Raw genomic sequence first — 14,144 nt, 5'->3', positions numbered from 1 at the left:
TCGGGCAATCTTTCTTCATCTATACCCCCCCCTTGGTTGGTGGGTGACGATCCATAGAGCATTCGTGCGGACAGAGAGAGAGAGAGCCCCCCCCCCCCCCTTCAAAGCGTCTAGCGCCAATGTTCCGTGCTCTGTGCTTGATGCTTTGTCCTTCATCCTTCATGCCTCATGTCTCATTTCTCGTGACTCGTGGCCTTCATGCTCGTATCAATGTACAGCCCCAGGCGAGCGTCTCGATGCAATGGTTCCTCCGTCTGATCCCGGTCCCGATCAAGCAACCAGCCCATTCATTCCAGTCCATGCCCGTCCCATTCCGAGTCCCGTCCAATGCCAGTCCCATCCGGTCCAGTCCAGTCCGCTGATTATCCCGTTCCCGCTCTTCTTATGCAACGTGCGCACAAATAGGTCGATCCGTTGATTCGGCGTGAGAGCCCAAGTTTGTCGTCGTCCCCGTTTCGCGTCGCGGATTCTGTGTCCCGTTTCATGGTGCCATTTCGGTTTTTCAATAATGCCCTGATTCCCCATGTCCTGCCCTTAGTCGCTAGAGGCCGCGTTCCTGATTCTAGTATCCCGATCCCCCATTTCCAAGCCCGATCTCAGTCTGGTTGTGACGGTTGTCGCGCCGTAGCGTACGGCAGACGAGGCGAGGGGAGGGTTGACTGATCGAAGGAATAGGATCAGGCGGAACGGGTGGGCCATATGCCGTCTCTCCTTACATACAAAAGCCCGAGATAGGAATCTCCTTCTGCCGTAATAATGGCCCCACGAGGTATTCCAATCGGGTGTGAGTAGTTTGTCCCTCCCATGGTCACTTAGCCAGCGTGTTGCTCAGTCCAAACTCAGCTCGGTCGTGTGTCATGACCATCCACAGAATTTCTCTTCGAGGCAATTCGAGGCAAGAGTGCCTGGCCAACATCGAACATTCCCGCTATTGATCGCCTATAACTTCTGAAGAGAAGTATATGTTCTGAGAGACGATGGCCTCTTGTAACATCGATTCGTAGCCATGCATGCATTGACGTTTTAGCTTCGATTGTTGGTGACGCCTTCGAGCATAGCCAAGCTGCTGCCTTTGACGTTTCGACCTCCTAGCTAGAGGGCTATATGATCCCGTGGCCCGTCACCTTGCCCAGCCTTTCCTTGCTCGGAAGAAATATTGGACTGCGATTCAGGGCCTGGGCGCTGACAACGGTTTGTCTCAGACAAAGCTAAGTCAAGAAAGATGTCCCAATAACGGGGCTTTCCGTCGTGCTCACCCAGTGAGATGGGGGCGAAATTTGTCAGAAGCTGACTATTGTCACCGTTCATGCGCCTCAGCGCTTCAGCATAGTTTCAGTGCGAGGCTGCTGTGAAGCTATTGTGTAGGTGAGAAGGCATTCGTGACTCTCAGAATGGTGCTGAACCAGCTCTCAATGGAGCTTCGCTGTCGTCGGTAATCTTCCTCTTCTCGCCCTTTGTCTTGCTCCCAAGATCATCATTGGCTGCATTGGCCTCATCCGCCGTTTTGGTCTCAAAGTTGACCACATCGAAGCCCTGTCCGTACCACTCATCCCAGTTCCACTCTGCGCTGCGATGATTCTCCTGTCCAAAAGCTCGAATCATGGCTTCGCCCTCTTTTTCTGCCTCGGCTCCTGTCAATAAAGGCTTAGCATCCGCGCGCCGTTTGCTTGTCGCCCCTTGGCCCCAGATTGTGTTGTCAGCCAGATTGATAAATGTTCCAATATGTCTAAATGTGAAGCTGATTCTCTCTCCGTCGAAAGCGAGCTCGGCGGGCGTCTTTTCCGAGATAGGTCGTTTGTCGGCTCGAATGGAATGCAACCACTGCTGATTGGTCTCCTGGCCGAGGACGAAAAGAGAGTTGTGAGGAAGAGGGATTCGTTGAGAAGGTCTGGCACCATCTGATTCTTCATTCGGAACGGCCGGTTTGAGAGCAGACTTCTTTGCCCTTAACATCATGGTTCTCTGTGCTCCCAGGCTTACATTCACAATTCGAGACCCCCGAACAATGTCGAGAGTCTTGTCAGAATGCTCAGAGATGTTGTCCTCGCCGTGGCGATACCACTGAATCAGGACATGGTTCAAAGGGTGGCCGACAACCTTTTCTGCAGCTTTCCGCAGCAGGTTAACCACTGCATCGAAAGGCAATAACTCTGGAGATTCATCCGCTGGATGCCTGTAGATCGGAACCTCCGTCCCTTCCTTAGACATGGATCCCTGGACAGCGACAAGTCGAGGTACCTCGCCGGATCGGTGAAACATCTTCTGCCACTTGATATCGTTTCTACAGGAATAAAAGGCCTGTTCAGCTTCTGTTTGATCGAGGAGGCCTGTATAGAGTTCGCAATCACCCTCTCCTAGAGTATCACCGGGGCCAAGGTTCTTTGGTGTTATCTTCTTCTTCTTCTTTGTTGGAGTTACTCGACCATTTCCTTGTTTGGCCTCGAGGCTTGGATTTTCGGCCTCTGTTGGATCAGCTTCCGACATTTCCTTGTGAGTAGATGGCTCCCCGGTCGAAAGCGTCTGGTGCAGGACTGATGTTGTAGGGGTAGAAGATCTGATTGATGATTCGCGTGAAGGTCGCCGCTTTCGTGTTGATTGCTGTGTCTGCTTGGTTTTCAGTTGCTCAGCATGAGTCGAGGTACGATGGGAAGAAGGCTTATGGGACAATTTCAGGACGCGCTCTTCGTCCAGGGGATCCAGATCACTGGTTGATCTTTTCCGGGGAGGACTGCGCTCAACTGATGTCTGCCTTATAGATCTACGAGATGACTCACTTGGTGTGTTGGAGTCACACCGGATAGCCCCGGTCTGTTCCAGCTCTTTCGACACTGTTCCCTCGGGCTTGGCGGTTGTGGCACGAGCTTCTTCACCTTCGAGGCTGGAAATCCAGTCGTGGATCTGCCTTCTCGAGGTATGCGACCTAGTCGTACGAGCTGGTGGTGGCAGGCTGACCTGGAACCTGGTAGGATAGTCCTCTTCATGGATAACGTCACCAAGAAGGCCAGCAATATCGTCACGCAGCTCCTGGCAATCGATTCCATTTGCGCCCAAGGTATCTGCCATCTGACGCATTGCTTCGATATGACAAGCTTCATCAATGTATCCGAGACAATCCTCGACAAGAGTGACCTGGACACCGTGGCAAACGGCGTCAAGAACGGTTGCGTAGACCCCGACGTTGGAGAGAGAGCCACAGACGTAGAGTTCAGTGATGAGGTGGGATCGGAGATGCATAAGAAGGGATGTGCTTTCAAAAGCTGAGTAGTGGGATTTCAGCATGACCAGGTCTCTTTGTGGATCGATGGCCGCTTTGATGGCTTCCGAATAGTCGGCACCCAATGAGCCGGGCATGCAGCATCTGTGCTTTGTGGTGGTCAAGAGGGGGGCGAGAAAAGCTTCCCGGTCGTGGGTGACATCTGGGTTCGGCGAGGGTGCCAGGGGATCTTCGCGAGGTGAGCGTGTGTGACCTGGGTCGTTGTAGTACTCACTGCTCTCTTCGGCCAAATCCTGTCGCTGAAGATGGTGTTTCAGGATGATAGAGTGAGACCCCGTCACGGAAGAGATAGTCGAGCGAGACTGCCTGTACTCGGTGCCTGCCCATATCACTTGGCCCTTGGCGCGGAATTCGTCTACTAGGCATAGTAAATTGGATAAAAAGGGTTCCACGTTGTTGACGGGAAGGTTTCCGTTCGGTTTCACAAAGTCATTTTGAAAGTCGAGCAAGATCAAGGCTTTTTTGGTTTCGATAGGAGGTCCTCGAGGGACAGAGCCAGGTTCGAATAGCATGATGATTGTGGAAGCTGGTTCATCATGCGAGGGGCCAGGATCGCGATGACATGACAGAGAACACAGGGTCCTTCTTTGGAAAGATGTGCTCCTTCTGGGTTGCGAGCTTCAGTCCTGGAAGTGCAAAAGTACACTCTCGGAAGTCAAGTGCATGCGTCAGATTCGGTTCGGACCGTGATTATGCTGAATGACGGTGTGAGAGTGTAGGGTCTCGCCAAATGGCCTGACCAGTGTAGATAGGATCAAAGGCGAGAAAGGTATACCAGACTGCGGTGACTTGTGTAGAGGTCCAACGCAGAAGATGCAGGTCCAAGTCCCTTGAAGCAGGGAGGGGCTTCCCGGTGCTGGTAGTTGGGAAGTAAAATAGAGCGAATCTGGGAAGGGCGTCGGAAAGCAACGTGATTTTGGGATCTGGATGGTTGACCAATGTTCCTTCTTTCCTCCCTTGTGCCAAAGCCGGAGCGTGGGAGAGCTTGAAGGGTATAAGGATTCGATGAATAACTGGGACCTTGGTGGGATGTTTGATGATGTGGCTTGTGGGGGTAAATGGGGGGACTTTTTGGTTATCTGGAGGGGCAGTGCGAGAAGCAATCAAGTGTGACAAAATCTTTGAGAAACAACAATGGTATCGGCATAGGATGGAGGTGCGAGATGTGGGAGAATGCAGAGAGTCAAAAAGTTTGCTTTTGTTTGCGACTTGGAATTCGAACTGCCTGTATATCCGAAGTTTTTTCTTGGTCGGGGTGGTTTTGGAATGGTGGGTAGGATGATGATTGCTGGCTAAAGCGGGGACTAAGTTAGGGTGACGGCCAGGGCTCGTCCACCGCCAAACCAATTGCAGAGAGCTCGATCATTTCATACAAGAAAAACCGTTATTGGGGGCCGATGAGGTGGTGAGTCAAATAGGATGATATCAAGGAGGCGTCGAGTAAGACCTGCGGGGGATCATCGCCGTCACGGGTATTGGTGGGAGGTTGGGCGGTCGAGCGGCTTGAGTCGGGGGAGCAAATGGTAACCGGGTCCTGGCTCGACGGCGGGAAGGTCTAAACGAACAGACAAGTCAGAGGTTGAGGCAGCAGAGGGCGAGTTTGAGGAGGGACATAAGCGAAGACGTCAAAGGTTGCACGAGGACTGCAGGGCGAGTTGGGAAAGGTGAGTGGGGAATGATGAGAGTGCTGGAAGTTGAGAGGATGAATTGAATGGCAGAGGGAGGGAGTGATGAAGCCATAAGCCATGAGTGAATGACTTGAGTGCAAGAGCAGGGGAGCAAGGGTGAAGCAAAAGACAGGGATGCAAGAAGATGGAGCTGGAGATGGATGGAGAAGCACGGAAAGACCAGGGATCGAGAGAAGAAGCGGAAGCGCAGAAGAGCCAAGCTGAGTTCATGCATGAGCCGGAATGACAATCATGAGCAGCAGGGCAATGTTTTTGTTGATTGTTTTGAGGCAGCATTTGAGGCAGCATGATGCACAGCAAATAACGTGAGGGGGGGGGAGGGTGAGGAACAGGGAAGGAGAAAGAGACAGACGCTGAGAGGGTGATTGGTGCGTAAGATGCAGGTGCCAGGTGCAGCTTGCATGGTGCATGGTGCAGGTGGCAGGTGGCAGTGCGGCGCAGTGTGGTGGCAGCCCAATTTCAATCTTTCACTTTGCTCTCACTTTCACTTCACTTATTTCACTCTCTTCACTCTCGCTCGTACTATGAGCAAAACATCTCAACCTGCATCTCATTCACTCTATGGCTACTGAGGAGGCCATATACAGTCCCTCTCATACATCATACACTTCATGGGGATACCGTTGAGCTCTCTGCAAATCCCAAGTCCTGCTCTCCTTGATGGTCCAGAGGCCAATCCACATGCCATGTCTGTAGATCCCTGGTCCCTCCTCCACACCCACCTGCCTCCAACGCATGTGTGTATGTACCTCGCTAGATCTAGTCCGGAGGTACCTGGACTGTCCTCGTAGCTCCTCTCATAGCCGACATCTCTAGCTACGCCGTATATTATTCTAGTCGTAGGGGTGCTCAGACATGCCCTGCAGTGATTCCCCGATAGCCCCGCCACTGGTCAAGGATTCCTCATTCCCCCCCCCTTGTGCCGCTGCCTCAACCATCCCTGCCCCCGGCATGCTTGCATCAAGCCACCGCACGCCCCCCCAGCACTGCCCATCATCTCTTCCCCTCTCCCACGCGTGTCTTCTAACTCCTTCCAGTTATCCGACCTTTCAAGACAGCCAAAGATGGCCTGGACAGCTATACGGAATGCCCACATCCAAGCTAATCGAGCCGCCTACCTCAGGGTCACTCCATCCGCATTGCTTCATCATGCCGCAAACACTGCATTAGGCACTCCTGTCCCTTCCCCATCTAGTATAAACCTCGATCTGCTGCCCCCTGCTGACTGCTTATTATTCAGCCTGCAGATGGCTGAGACCTGCCTTTCAGACCTGCCTCTCACCTACATTTCCCTGCGATCCCCTTCCCGTTCTTGTTGATCTCTGACTCTCTGTATACTGAGTCGCCTACCCTCCATGCGCGTACCACAGCTCGCCTCATCCCAACCGCTCCCCACTCCCAGTGGAGGTCTTCCTGTTAGCTTGTTCCCCAAATCCTCAGACATCATCTTCTCCAAAAGATTTATGCAATTACCATATGGCCAGACGTACTCGGTGGAAACCTTGAAATAAGAAAATAGCTCCTAGACGAGGATCGCTCTCAGACGTCCAATTTGTGCTTCGGGTTGTGTTTCCCCGCGCTTGCGGTCTCTTTGGTTGTTTTCTATAGACACAGGGACCCACAGTCGGGTGACCCCCGATAACATCCTCGCGGCTTGATATCCCACAAGCTCATCACTCCTGCTCAGATGGAACTGCCACTGGGCACGCGAGCGTGTGCTGCTGGTGCAATTCTCAGGAATACTAAACCCGCGAGATCATCCTGCATCATGTGCCATCTTCCGTCGCCCTGGTCCAAGAAACAGTGTGATCGTCTCCCACTCTTTCGAAATTGGAGAGACCGACCTTTCCTCGTCCCTCCAGGAGGTTGCTTTGAAGAAGAGAGTGTTGGCGCGGGATGCTTTGCTATGAGACGCCGTTTGGAAGCGTCGTTGAGGGCCTTATCAGCGTTGTGATCAGTCGAGGTCGCTGTCCTTGTCATCGTTGACGTCTTCATCCATCCCCATGGCCGCATCCATCAGCTCCTTGACCTTGGCCTTAATCTCCTCCACCTTGTTCTCTTTAACCAGGCAGGTTCTGTCGTCGATTTCCTCCAAGATGTAAGCGTGACCGGACTCTCGGTCGATCTTCCGCACCATGGCCATCTGTGGCGGATCACATTGGAGAAGAGCCCCCTTCTGGGCTTTCGGCATAGTACTTTATGCAGCTACCTGGAGTGGTAACCACTTCGGAGAAAGGCGGTAAGTGGACGAGATATCTGGGTTCAAAGGTGGTGATTCAAATGGTGGATGTCACTGTGATTGTGATTGACATCGACCTCGGACTCTCTCTCAAAACCTGAACCATCAAAAATTTGAAACAAGCGAGGCAAGCCACTACGCAGGTGGTGGTGGTCCAGATGTGTTATGACTCGGCGCTTGCGAGGTCGCTCGTCTGCCAAGAGATTGTGTCATCGCTTGACACCTTGACGTGTCATTTGAAGAGGCTGCACTCGCCCGCTGGGGCATCAAGGGGTCCACGCCTCATTCACTCACTCACTCTCGTTGAGTTGCCTGCCCTCTACATAATTCGACTCATGTCTCGTGGCATATCACTGATCCGAGCCGAATGTTGTCTCCCACGGATCATATCCCTCGCTGGCAAAGATGCGCTCGATCTGTCTCCTCCGAACGCCGACGTTACCACCATCGAAAATCGGCAACACCACTGCATCGTTCAGCAGGTCCCCGAAAGGTTGCTTGGTCGAATATGCAGAAACCCCGACCAGATTAATAGCATCCATGACTGACTCTACAGCGCTTTCCGAACCCAAAATCTTGGCTTCGTAGCACAGCTCGGCTCCATATCGCGTCCGCCCGAAGCAGTGCGCGGCCTTCCAAACTAGAGCTCTCGTAGCCTCACATCGAGTCTTGATCTTGATCAACAAATCCGCTACGCTTTGCTTCTGGATCATCGTCTCCGTCGAGCCTCGCTTCTCGGTTTTGGCCCAGGCCAAAGCACGGTCAAAGGTCTGCCGCATGATGCCTACCCCCATGGCGCCCACGAGAGCTGCCGAAGCTGTGAAGGTCATTTCAACCACATCGGCGCCCTTGCCTGGAGGTGCGAGCAAGTTTGATTTTGGCACGCGCAAGTCCTTGAATCGGATGTGCGGCCCGTTGACCGCCGTGTGCCCAATGGTTTGGGGATGGTATAATACCTGATAGGCGCTTGGATCGTTCGCGGCAATGTCTTGCCTTGTAACAACAATAATGGCAGTTTGGCCGCGGACGTCCTCGGCTGGTGCAGATCCAGCAACACGGCATAAGACGCACTGAACGTCGGCACCGCGATCATCCCACCCGGAGCAGTTTGTTGCCCAGATCTTTCGACACATCAGCGAGGCCTTCTCTTTGTGTCCAGAAACACTTACCTTTTCACCGCTGATAACATATTCTTCCCCTTCATCACGTGCAACAGTCTGGAAACCAGGTGCTCCAGCCTCGGCAAAGTTGGCGCTTCCCTCTGGTTCAGAAAAGACTAAACTGGCCATCGGCGTGCCTGTCCCTTCGAGAAAAGGTTTAAAGAACTTCTCGTGTTGAGCCGGGCTTCCCGCCATAATCAAAGGTGTCAAGCCGAGGCCTGTCCCAAGGATGGTTAGAGAAGCACTGGTTTCGACTGCATAAAACTCCTCGACCACCAAGGCTGCCTCAATCAATGGACCTCCTCCGCCACCAAGCTCCTTCGGAATCTGAGCCTTGATAAGGCCGGCCTTGACTGCTTCGGCATAGATCGGTTGGGTCGAGCGGAAGCGTTCCCGCCACTGCTCGGGCGAGGCGCTCTGCCCCTCGTATACCGAGCGCGCTGCTGTTAGGTGAGCCTTTGCCCAGCCTCTGACAGCATTTCGGAGTGCCAGCTGCTCTGGCGACAGTTGGAAGTCAATCATCTTCTCCCTAGGACCAGCTCAAGAGTTGGAAAGTCAAAGTAGAGTCCAGCTTCTCACGCCCCTCGAGACCAACGACTTTATATCGTCGCTAGATGGAAAACGCCCACAAGCAATGGATCGTGCGTTTTCCAAATTGGCATCTGTCCTTGTGCCAGTGGCACGAGCTCGGTGGTGCTAAGGTTTGCTGAATAAAGCCGCGCTTCGTATATGTCGCTGTGGGATAGGCGGAAAGCTTCCGAAGGGTGGAGTGGTTTCTGTGTCTGGGCGACGTTAGAGCATGTAAGATGAATCAATATCTCCGTGGGAAGAGCCAAAATGTTTTACAGCCGCCGGCCGTTGTAACGCTTGTGGAGGAAGTCTGCTTCTAGACGATACAGAGGAACCACAAAAGGATCTAGATACGGTGCTGAATCTGACAAGGTCCCCTCTGTGGGCATCGAAGCATTCTGCCTGGCGAGCCGAATTGGGAAGTTAGTGACGCTGTCTGACTGGTGCTCATTGACGGCGGATGAATTGCTTCTTTCATTAATAGCAGGTGTTCATCTACCTTTTGGAAATAGCGGCGTCGGCCTGTGCTTCACCGGTACTGCCAGCTATATCTGAAATGGCGGCCACTCTTTGCTCGGCAGCACTCTGGTAATACTTGAAGATAGCGTCTATTGTGTCAGACTGTGCGACTTGTCCCTGAAAGAGGCCTGTTCGCTGCGTAGGACAGATGTCAAGCTCCTCCCTGCAGATGCAACAATTCCATCATGCATGTCCTGACCAATTGCATCCCGATCGCGCTGAATCGCCCACCGATTATTTTCACATCTGACGCCAACGCTCTCCTCAGTGATTGCATCGCAAGAGGATAAAAATGTGGACAAGATGGAGGTGGAGATAAGCACGGGGCTCTTTGGCTCGGCGAGTCCATGAAATTGATCTCGATTGAACTTGAATTCAAACAAGGGAAGCGGGAACAGCGGCAATTCGCAGGACGATCTCGGTGGAAGAACACCCTATGATGTGCGCTCATGGCTGAACCCTGCGGCAAAAGTCCCTCCCAATCATCAAACGTAGGTCGTCGTTGCATTGCGCCATAATACAGGCCTCAGAGGACACAATTGTAGGTCGGGTGGCGATGCTCAATATCTTTGACAAGGTTGCTTCTGTACAGGAAGTCGACGATGGCCGTGATGGAGAAAAGGCAGAGGCAATGATACAGACACAGCTGGGTGACGAGCTGGCTGCGTCCCGTGTGAGCTTGCTCCTTTTCAAATCACAAATGGATGCGCAGTCGCCTTCTTCCACCAGCCGAGCAGTCTGATTCACTTTGATTTGGATTCTTTCATGCTTCTCTGTGTGTCACTCCTTCAGCACGCCGGTTGACCAGGCGCCTGTAATTGTTGTCTTCTCGCCCTTCATTGAACTGTCTCCCCTGTCGGCGACATCAACTTGACCTGGTTATCTTCATCCCTTCACCAACCATCTTGTGCACCGCGCAAAATGATTCGATTCTTGATTTCCGTAACAATCGCCCTCGTTTCTTTCCTATCACAAAATGCAGCAAGTATTGCTCTCAATGTTGATGACACACGTGAGTTCGATCCGAGTCTCCCTTGCTCAACCTCTCACTGACTCCTGCCAGAATCCATCCTTGAGGCGGCGTCCTTAACGGCCCGGGGCGTAATCGACCTGTATAATGGCAATCAGACTGGGGGGATTCTCGGAAAATGGCCCTTTCCGCCCTACTACTGGTGGGAGAGTGGTGGCGCATGGGGTGGTTTGATGGAATACTGGCACTACACCGGAGACGACAGCTATGTCAATGTTACGCAACAAGGACTCATTGCTCAACTTGGCCCCAGATATGACTTCAACGTGCCTGCCGAAGCCTTCGACACCGGGAACGACGACCAAGCCTTCTGGGTCTTTGTGGCCATGTCCGCCGCCGAATACTCCTTCCCTCAGTTGGCCGCGCCCTACCCATCCTGGCTTCAGATTGTCAATAATGCCTGGGAGGATTATGTCTCTCGCTGGAATTCTTCTCTGTGCAACGGAGGTTTGAAATGGCAGTTCAATCCGTCGAACGCAGGTTACTATTACAAGAACAGCGTCTCTAACGGCGCCTTCTTCCAGCTCTCGGCAAGGCTGGCAAGGTTTACTGGCAACCAAACATATGTGCACTGGGCAGACACAATCTGGGATTGGGCGTCAGGAATTGGCTTGGTGGACAACATCTACAATGTCTTTGACGGGACTGATGAGCTTATCAACTGCACTGGAGTTGACCACCACCAGTGGACTTACAACGTCGGTGTCTTCCTGTATGGTGCGGCTGTGCTGCAGAACTACACCAACGGATCCTCGCCTTGGATCGAACGGACCGCTGGCCTACTTGACTCAACCAACACATTCATCGGCCCTTTCCGCAACGCATCCAATGTCCTGTTCGAAGCAGAATGTGAGCTCTCCATGACCTGCAATGTCGACCAGCTGTCAATGAAGGCCTATCTCGTTCGTTGGATGGCCGCGACATCAAAGATGGCGCCTTTCTCGGCAGGTCGAATCGGTGAGGTTCTTCGGGCCTCTGCGCAAGGTGCAGCGGCGGCATGTACAGGAGGTGCGAGCAACAATACCTGTGGAAGTAAGTGGTATATTGAGGGATGGGATGGGACAAGCGGACTCGGTCAACAGCTCTCGGCGATGGAAATCATGTACGCACTCTTGGTCAACCAAACCAATCCACCCGCTACATACCCGAACGTCTCAATCCTGCCTGCTCCACCATCGCCAACAATCACCGTCTCTGCGACCGAAAGTCTGCCTACGGCCAGTGGCGTCGCCCGTCCGCTTCACGATGGAGCAGCACTCATTCAATCCAAGGCCCAGAATAAGATTCGGCCTCTTGTCGCGGCTCTTTTCACCTCATTAGCAGTCATGTGAGAACTTTGGTGAAGAGCATCCCGTGATGTTCAGGACCTTTGTATGGACGGGGATGTAATGGCTTGGATGCGTCGAACGTCGCGGATACATATGAGCAATGAGTCGCGAGGCGAGAAAAACTACGACAAAACGATAGATACGCCAGCCACGAGGCTAATGGAGTTAAGGGGTTTCTCGTTTGTCAAGCCAAGCCGGTCTTAGGTGTTAGTTAGCGGTCACTGGGGGCCTCCCCGTCAGTGACTAAGCGGGGGACGCACCCAGACTCCCTAGGCAGGTAAGCACCCATAGGTACCCACAGGCGCCAGCCTAGAAAAATGATGTCTGAAGCAATTGCACATAGTGTTTTTCGTCTTCCAGCGTGAGTTCGAGATGCATGGTGTCTAGGCGCCGGTGACCAGTTCATGAATCCTACCATCATGATTTTCAGACAGAAAAACGGCCACACTGACGATGAGCAGCAAAGGATCAGCCACTCCCAATGAGCCTCGCGGGCTCCTTCGCAAAGGGACATCAAAACGTGATACTCCAGGGAGGGCCCCAGCCAAATTCCAACAGCAATTCGAGTTCGTCGAGGGATTGAACAGTAAAGAACAACGGAAAAAGACGAGATCATGGGTGACTACGCAACACTACCGGCGAAAGCGATATGAACAGGGTGATGCTCGGCCGGAGTCCGAACACGAGTCCAGGGGCAAGGTCCCAAAGGCTTCGATTCCGTCTCCCAGCGATTTCCAGTCCAATAACGAAGGGGAAAAGCACGCGGCAGATGGAGTTCCCTTCTCACCCAACCGCGTCGTACAATGGAGTGCAGGGCCGGGGCAGTCCTGCTTTCTACAACGGCTAGGAGGCGGGCGAGCAGATCCCTTCAATTCCTATCCTATCCTAGCAACTCGTGATGTGCATGAACTTGTGGATCACTGTGAGTTTTCTTCTTCTCCTACACTGCCATATGTGTTGTACGGGTGTTGAGCCATGCAGACTACTTTGTGATCCCCTCCCTCGTCCACAGACATTGGACCAGGGCGGTTCGCCGGCCTCGAGCTTGTTGGGATTTGTTCAACCTGTACCGCAACCACGAGATCCCCTTTTTAGGCATGCTCCACCACGCAGCCCATCACTTGGCGGGAATGAGAGGAATTTGGATGTCTTTGCAGACATTCGAGTTCAAACAGCGCACGCTTGCGGCGGTGAATCAGAGCCTTCAGAGGCGACAGGGTCCTTGTGATGACTGGACGATTATTGGCGTCGGCCTCCTTGCAAACGCAGAGGTATTTCCAAAAACGATTCCACACGCGAGTGACGGTCTGACAGATTCAGAGGGTCTGGGGTGACCGGGAAACCGCACGGATGCATTGGGGAGCTCTCAAACAACTCCTCCTCGAACGTGGGGGGTTTCGAGCGCTTCAGAGCAATCCGACAATGCATACAAAGCTGGTCTGGTCAGTACTGCATGCTTCGGCGCGCGGCAATCCACTGACTAGGCCTGCAGGAGCTTCATAGCATTGTCGTGGCCGACGGCAAATGGCAACCCAGCGTACGTTGATGGCTTCGTCGAGTCTGCCGCGGCATTGCCCCATTCTCCAAGCGTACACCCCGACTCTGCGTTCAGAAGCAGTTGCCATGAGTTCACCCAGTTCTTTGACGCACGACGAAGCCAGGTTCTAAAAAATCTCCCTTCGACACCGGCACAGCAGCGGATACTGAGAACACACCGGTACCGGGCAACGATGTTCCAAGAGGGGACAGAATTGGCGAATGCTTTGAAGTCGGTTGAAACAGGGTATGAAAACCCAGACAAACGACGAGCGGTGGATAACTGCCGTATCGCCTGTCTGATACATCTCAACCTGGTGATGGCTGAGCACGGGGACTTCGCCCAAGCCACCGAGGAGTATCTCCAGGCCCTGCAACGAATCTTGGAAGAAGCCGACGACGACAGCAGTCTAAGTGCGGAGCATCTATTATGGACGTTGCTGAGCCTGTTCCGGTCTCCGGGACATTACGAGCGGGTATGGAAAATGTCTAGGCTGGTAGGCGTGGTGAAGAGGACGAGGGCACACACTTGGACAGCGATTGAGAACGCGCTCCGTGCATTCCTGCGTCTGCCGGAGTCGATCCACGATCTTGAATCTGCTCTGTCTGTGTGGAACCGCGAAGAGTGTTTGGAGGAGGTCGTTGACATGGGGAATGCCTCTTCTCGTATCCTGGATCCTCGGGCAGTTGCGGTGCCCGTCCAGCACGACATTCCGTGCTCTGGTGATTGTCGCATATGTCCTCTCAAACCAACGACGTTCTGAATCCATTCAAGAAAGCCTTTCGTTTAGTTGACCTGA

General features: G+C 53.2%; 5 protein-coding genes across 6 annotated transcripts; 2 read left to right on the top strand and 3 right to left on the bottom strand.

Moving 5' to 3' along the window:
• Positions 1-98: 98 nt before the first annotated feature.
• On the bottom strand, positions 99-5,048 carry PV07_07499. 2 transcript variants are annotated; one of them, XM_016394589.1, is made up of 2 exons: positions 3,489-5,048; positions 99-3,443 (listed from the first exon to the last, which is right to left on the bottom strand). In XM_016394589.1, exons 1-2 carry the CDS (start codon positions 3,784-3,786, stop codon positions 1,387-1,389), a joined length of 2,355 nt encoding a protein of 784 aa, XP_016248008.1. In that variant the 5' UTR covers positions 3,787-5,048; the 3' UTR covers positions 99-1,386. The 2 variants fall into 2 exon arrangements, with proteins under 2 accessions (XP_016248008.1, XP_016248007.1); XM_016394588.1 differs by having other exon boundaries at positions 99-5,048.
• Positions 5,049-6,916: 1,868 nt separating this feature from the next.
• PV07_07498 (uncharacterized protein) lies at positions 6,917-7,105 on the bottom strand (the record flags this gene model as incomplete). Its single annotated transcript, XM_016394587.1, has 1 exon — positions 6,917-7,105. One exon carries the CDS (start codon positions 7,103-7,105, stop codon positions 6,917-6,919), a length of 189 nt encoding a protein of 62 aa, XP_016248006.1.
• Positions 7,106-7,551: 446 nt separating this feature from the next.
• Positions 7,552-8,883, bottom strand: PV07_07497 (uncharacterized protein; the record flags this gene model as incomplete). The annotated part of the gene is made up of 2 exons (XM_016394586.1): positions 7,552-8,322; positions 8,371-8,883. 2 exons carry the CDS (start codon positions 8,881-8,883, stop codon positions 7,552-7,554), a joined length of 1,284 nt encoding a protein of 427 aa, XP_016248005.1.
• A 1,282-nt stretch (positions 8,884-10,165) lies between these two features.
• PV07_07496 (uncharacterized protein) lies at positions 10,166-11,811 on the top strand (the record flags this gene model as incomplete). The annotated part of the gene is made up of 2 exons (XM_016394585.1): positions 10,166-10,462; positions 10,514-11,811. Exons 1-2 carry the CDS (start codon positions 10,372-10,374, stop codon positions 11,809-11,811), a joined length of 1,389 nt encoding a protein of 462 aa, XP_016248004.1. The 5' UTR covers positions 10,166-10,371.
• Positions 11,812-12,261: 450 nt separating this feature from the next.
• PV07_07495 (uncharacterized protein) lies at positions 12,262-14,108 on the top strand (the record flags this gene model as incomplete). Its single annotated transcript, XM_016394584.1, has 4 exons — positions 12,262-12,730; positions 12,790-13,079; positions 13,129-13,250; positions 13,301-14,108. 4 exons carry the CDS (start codon positions 12,262-12,264, stop codon positions 14,106-14,108), a joined length of 1,689 nt encoding a protein of 562 aa, XP_016248003.1.
• Between the last annotated feature and the right edge of the window lie 36 nt (positions 14,109-14,144).

Source organism: Cladophialophora immunda (assembly GCF_000835495.1).
Source record: "Cladophialophora immunda strain CBS 83496 unplaced genomic scaffold supercont1.4, whole genome shotgun sequence".
Taxonomy (NCBI): domain Eukaryota; kingdom Fungi; phylum Ascomycota; class Eurotiomycetes; order Chaetothyriales; family Herpotrichiellaceae; genus Cladophialophora; species Cladophialophora immunda.
Note: the sequence above shows the minus strand (reverse complement) of the source record. Positions and strands in the feature narration are given on the sequence as shown.